The sequence below is a fragment of the Lupinus angustifolius genome, chromosome LG11, assembly GCF_001865875.1.
Source record: "Lupinus angustifolius cultivar Tanjil chromosome LG11, LupAngTanjil_v1.0, whole genome shotgun sequence".
Taxonomy (NCBI): domain Eukaryota; kingdom Viridiplantae; phylum Streptophyta; class Magnoliopsida; order Fabales; family Fabaceae; genus Lupinus; species Lupinus angustifolius.
The window spans coordinates 29,695,893-29,702,586 of NC_032019.1; the positions used below are offsets into that span (position 1 = coordinate 29,695,893).

The 6,694-nt window shown below is 30.2% G+C and overlaps 1 protein-coding gene across 1 annotated transcript; it reads left to right on the top strand.

Moving 5' to 3' along the window:
* Positions 2,462-4,387, top strand: LOC109359528. The gene is made up of 2 exons (XM_019604227.1): positions 2,462-2,835; positions 4,106-4,387. The coding sequence occupies exons 1-2, from the start codon at positions 2,580-2,582 to the stop codon at positions 4,123-4,125; spliced, it is 276 nt and encodes a 91-aa protein (XP_019459772.1). The 5' UTR covers positions 2,462-2,579; the 3' UTR covers positions 4,126-4,387.

Genomic DNA, 6,694 nt, shown 5'->3' on the forward strand with positions numbered 1-6,694 from the left:
CATATCATACTTTGGAGTGATTGAACGCATATGGGAATTGGATTACAAAATGTTTAGGATGTCGGTTTTTTATTGTATGTGGGTTAATAACAACAATGACTTCCGAGTTGATGAGTTAGGGTTCATGCAAGTGGATCTTAATAGGTCAGGATATAAAGATGAGTCATTTATTCTAGAATCACAAGTTCAACAAATATTCTATGTTAGTGATCCAATTGATATGAAATGGTTCATTGTTCTTTTAACTAACAAAATAATCGTCAATAATATTGATGACCAAGAATATGAAGATATTGATGAAGATGATCATTTTTTTGGGACATATCAGTCGCGTGATGGCAGACCAACTACAGATGATAATTTATATATAAGAGATGATCACCATGAAGGACTTTGGGTAAATCAATATGCTTCTCTAGACAAGGATGACCTTAAAAGACAAAAATAATCAAAGAAAAGGAAAAAATAGATGCAAGTAGCCTTTGTATAATTTTGACTGTTTGTGATTTGTATAATATTGTTTCTTTGTAATTTGAGTAATTTTTTTATTTGTAGTTATGTACTCAGTCAAAATATAATTGACATGATATTCATTGTTTATATTTTATATTGTATTGATGTTTAATAAAACAAACTTCTAACATGTATTAATGTGTCTGTGCTTTGAGAATGTATGTTCTGCTAATAAATGTATATGCATGTATTAATTTATACAAATCAAGAGCGAATTCTAGGGGAAGCCCTGACATGCGTTGTTGTAAAGGATAACTACAACAACACTTTTTATAGAAAGCACTGTGATACATTATCAATACAACAGCGCTATGCATGTGATGCGCAGTTGTACTAAGGTGTTGTTTGATAAAATTTATGAATAATACAACAACGTTTTTTTGTTATTGCGCTGTTAAATATATGAACTTCAACAACGCAGGTAGAAGCGTTGTTAATAAGATCTATAAAAATGTGTTGTTTATTTAGGACTATATGACATCGCTTTATGGACGATGTGTTGTTGTATTATTCCATTATATGACATCGCTTTGTGGACGAGGCACTGTTGTATTGATGCACTATATGACAACGCTTTGTGGACGACATGTTGTCATATTGATGCACTATATGACAACGCTCTTTATGTGGTGTGTTGTGGTATATAATCAATACAACAACGGTTAAACAGAAAGCACCCAAAAGCACTATTATACATCTAAATTAAGTGATGTTGAACGGCAACTCTAACGTAGTGTAACTAGACCTTACATTACTAAATCAATATCTTTGACAACATGATTTTCAAAAAGATGTGGGAATGTAATGTGCCACCAAAAATGAAATGTTTAGTATGAAAATTTTTCTTGGGGAGAATTCCAACAAAGTCATGTCTTGCTCAAATGGGTATCCTAGGTGCAAATATTATGCCAAACTGTGCTCTATGTAGGGTAGATAAGGAAACAATAAACCACTTATTTTCACATGCTCGAAATTTTATCAAGTTTGGCAACAAGTCTACTCTCGTTTTGGTTTTATATCAATTCTTTTCAACGATGCTAAGGTAAATTTCTCATCTCATACGTCCTTGTTGTGTTTGGAGAAGAAAAATTCTAGAAGGTGGATACCCCTTTACTTCATTGTAATTTGGAATATCTGACATACTAAAAACAATATTAGTTTTGAGAATTATCAATTCCATTTTAAAGAGGTGATAAATCTTATTTTTTTTATATTTTTGGAATATCCTTAGATCTCGTTATAATGTCTTCAGTTTCTCTTATTTGGAATAGGTGTGAACCCCTATTAATGTATTTCTTCTTATTAATTTTCTATTGTGTAGATAGGAGTATCATTTATTTTCTTAATTTATAATTTTTATTTTAATAAAGTTATTTGGCGATAAAAAATTATTGAGATATATCCCATTTAGTAATAAATCCAATAGCCAACCGTAAAAAGTGTCTAGTTTTAAATGAGGACAAATCCCTGCTATCAAAATATGGACATCCTGTTTACTAATAACACCCGTCCATACTATTAATAATAATATAATAGATAAGATAGTAAATTGCTGTATTTAAGTAAGTAAATATGAGGAAGAAAGTATACCTAACCAGTTTAATATATTATCAATATATCACTTACGAGAGCATATCTGCTGTACCACAAAGTGTGACACTTCATGTATCAAGTTGAAAAAATATATTTAAATTAAAATTTTAATAGTTATTTATTTTTATGATCAATTACAAGCAATGGTACATGGAGTGGCACAATGTTTTAAGACATATGTCTACCTATCATTCACTATTATTTACTTAAATACAAATGAGTGATAAATTGATTGAATATAAATATTACATTTAGTAAATATTTGTTTTGTCAGTTTCTCAGTCTATCCTTCTGGCTTCTTAAATAATATTAAAATTCTTTATTTAATGTATTCAAAAAAAAGTATTACTAAGTTTTAGAGACGTGTATATACACGCATTCACCCAGATTTTCTCCTACATTCCTCTCTCGGTCACTTTCTTCAATTCGACCACAATTCAAACCTTTATCAAATTTTCTAATTAAATTGAGACATGCATCTATGGCCGTCGAAGAATCTCAGAGATTCCTTCAAGTTCTCTTACCTCAAAAATCTCGAATGGAACTACCGAAGAATGGAAAAGGAACAGCAATCTTCAAATGAACAGAAACTGTTGGACGAAGATGAAAACAAACAGGATCAGAGGAAGAAGACGCAGAACATGAAATACGAACCTGGTGTGGTTGCTTCCGTTTGCCAAGAACTGTTGTTGGTTTTCTCTTGCTGCTACTGTTGCTTCTGCTGTGGTGGTAAGAAACTCTTTATTTTAGCCCCTTTGCCTTTTGCTTTTTCTTTTTTTGAAGTTAATGATTTATTGATTTATTTTTTAGAGTTTAAAATCTATGCGTGCTCAGTGTAAAAAATACTCACACTATCATTGTATACATATTAAATCTTATTTTTTATTGCTATATGGGTAACTTGTTCAAGATTCTCGTGTAGTGAAGGGAATCAGTGAGTTTTGATTTGTGGTGATTTTGATTTTGAGAAATTCTTGGTGGCTCATGTATGTTCAATTTGAGCAGAAAGGTTATATAAGAAAAAGAGAAAAAGAATGATTGATGGGGTCTCTAAACAGCGCGTATCATGTGAACTTAAGAGCTATATTGTTCAATCAATGATGCTATTTTGAGACTTGTCAGCAAGTGTTTCTGTCCATCAAGATCAAATTTACATTGTGATTTGTTGTTGTGTGAACTTTTAGAACTTGTGTAAATATTAATTAAGCATAAAAGTGTAGAGAAAAATGTCACTGAGAAGATTCTTATTGAGGTAAATAGACAATTTTAAGTTTCTAGCACCCTTTTATTGTCTTGTGTAGTTGTGTTCTATAGTGTTCACTGCCCCCTTCTGTCCCACTTTTCTCTCCACTCACTCACTTTTTTGCTCCAATTGGAGACACAGCTTAAGATTTATTGAGGCTGACTTAATAGTTAATACTGCATAAGCTTCCTTTGGAATCCATGGCATCTGGTATTTTAACTGGGAAGTTATTGACTCTTGTTTAACACAAATAAATTCGTATAAACTGAAGGGGTGTAAGAATGGGAATGACTTCTACCAGTGTAATTGTTTGTTGGGTGTTAGTGTAATTTTGTTAGTCTTCACTTCATATCTGCTTCTTGGGATTGTTGCATCCTTCAATTATTTCCGTAGATATGATATTTGTGGGATTGAAGGTCTGGCTGCTATGGATAAAATTATTCATGGTTGTTCCTATTGGCTTATAACTGTTGATCCTACTGGTTGTTTGATACTGGTTTTGCACTGACAAAGTTTATATTTTAATTTGGAATAGTGATTTATCACATTGGTGTTTTCTTATGATCTCAAGTAGTCAAGTGTATATTAGCAAATTATGCTGTTTGGCCCACTTTATTTAATTTCTGATCTAAAACACCACAAAACTACACTGTCAGTTGAATGAGCATCAACGTTTTTTGTTCATACAACCAGCATGTTTAATTCTATCTAGTTCCTTTTCCATTGTCAATCTGAAATGGGTTTTTTCTCTTGAAGCTTGTGTTGAGGAGAAATAAAGAACATTCTTGGCTGGGCTTCGATTCTGTCTTCAATGCTCCTGGAGACAAATTGTTGCAAAAGAACAGGGACCAAATTTTATAGATGGTTAATGGTGTAGTTCTAATCACTTAGACTTTAACATTATTCTTAAAGTGTACTAAATAGACTAATTGATGTCTCCTTCCCTAGGATTTTTATTTTTTATCCCCTTATTTCAATGGCAGAATTTGTACCAAGTAATTTCATGGACCAAATTGTGTATAGACTCTTGGTTTTCTTATTACTGTCCGTGTCTTTTGTTTTTGTTTTTGCTTTATTGTATTACGACTAGTTCCACTACACTTTGGCTTCATTGAGTAAGTAAACATTATTTTTACCCTTTAAGTGATAAATTAAATAATAACCAAATATTTATTGTACTAAGTGGGGTGACTACATTAATCAAATGACTTCTTATAATGTCATATTATTTTATCATAAATTATATTAGTTAATAAAAATTGATCTACTCTCTTTGTTAGTGGCTTCTATCGGTTCTACTGTCTTTTCTACGATAAGAGTTATTTTAACTTCCCCCTAATACATTCATTTCTAATCTTAACTTGTATATTGTGTTTACTCATCCAACGTATGATTCTCATCTCTACTACATGAAATCTATTCTTTTGTTAATATTTTATTGCCCAACATTCAATCTCATATAACATTGCACATCTTATAATGGTGTAGCAAAACTTCTCTTAAGCTTGAGCGGTACCATTTTATCACATATGATATGGTTCACATCTTTGTCAATTTTCCCATGTTTTATATGATTGACCCACGTGAACAACCAATTTTGTCCGATCCAGAAAAGACCAAAAACATTTTAAAAGAAAAATAATAAATTTTATTAATTTTGGTATTTTCTGAAATTTTAATATTTAATGAATAAAATTAATTAAACTATTTTTAGAAATTTTTGTAATCATTTTCGAAATTATTAAATTTAAGTTAGTGAGAATATCCTTTTCGAAGCTTCATTTTCAAAAATAAAAATAACAACATATAACACAACAAAATAAATTAATGTTGTTAGGGTTCCTAATCTAAGTGATTAGGTTAACTAAAAATCTAAAAAATAATAATACTAAATTTATGTTGATAAGGTTCCTAAATCTCGGCGGTGATTGGGTAAACCAAAAAATTCAAGAATAATAAAAATAAGAAAAAAACAATTAAATTAAAAAAGGACCCTAAAAAAGCCTATAATCATTTTCCTAAAAAAAGGGGTTAGACATTATATTTTATTATTATTTAATTTTTAGTTTTTCGAATTTTATTATAAAATAAATAAAAGATAATTAAAATTATTTTTTATTTTTATAATTAAATTTGAATTTTTAAAATAAATAAGATAAGTGACATATTCTAAATATCCCTTTTAAATTCCACATAAACAAAATATAAATTTTTATTTTATTTTTTCCAAAATATAATTTTAAAATATTAAAACATATTCCCATATAATTATTTATTATTTTTTCGAAATTTATAGAATATAAAAAGTAATTGAAATATATTTAAGTAAGTTTAATTAGATTTTCGCAAAATAAAAAAACATCAAGTCAAATCTGACTTGATGGGCTGGTTTAGACCCCAAAAAATTGGGATTATGGGTTAGTGGATGATCATTTAGTTAGCAAGTTATTAGGAGTTAGGTTAGAGTTAAATGTTTTCTATAAATAGGTTACTTTGGTGGTGTTAAGGGTTTCCCTTTTTTGGTACCAAAAACACAATTTTTTTTTTGCATAAACATAGCCACTGCGAGGAGAAAAAAAACTTTTTTTATTCTGCGCGATCCAGTGCTGCCGCTACCATTGTTCATGACGTGCACTTGCCTTGACGACCGTGTGATTGCTGACTTTTGCGTTGACCCACCTCCAACCAATCATAGGACGAAACGCGTCCTAGCTACAGTGCAACCGGTTGCACCAGATTACCACGCCCTTGTGGGCGAGATCACGTTGTGCGCGGTGCACCCAACCGTCTCCACCAACCACGTTCTGAAATGTGTCCCTGTCCACCCAGCTGCAACGCGTCATCCAATCGCTTACCGCCACGTGTCCCACATGCTCTAGGCTAGTCACACCCTATCCTAGCCTACACAGTGTAAGGTTAATGTTATATTTATGTGTTTTAATGATTTATAATTAATCATTTTGCATGCTATATTACCAATATTAAATCTGAAAAAATAAATTTGATATTAACAATTTACTAATTACCATATAAAATATAATGAGGACATTATACATAAAAATGCAAGTTTTTTAGGGTAATGGATAAAACTAATTAGCATATCATTATTTTATGAGTAATTAATATTCTGTTTTATTAATTTTATCATTTTAGCAACTGTTTTTATTAATTTTTTTTTTATTTTCACTATAATTATCCAGCGATTATGAATGAAGAACATTGGTTTCCAAAAAATAATATCATAGATGTTTAGAATATAAAACAAAATATTTTAGTTTATTTTTCAATTGAATCAAGTATTACCCTAGTCATTTAATAATCCACAATTATTTCTTATTATATATA

Coding starts and splice junctions, on each gene's coding strand:
- LOC109359528 (XM_019604227.1), top strand. CDS start 2,580: ATGCATCTATGGCCGTCGAAGAATCTCAGAGATTCCTTCAAGTTCTCT. Junction 2,836..4,105: donor CTGTTGCTTCTGCTGTGGTG/GTAAGAAACTCT, acceptor TTTCTCTTGAAG/CTTGTGTTGAGGAGAAATAA.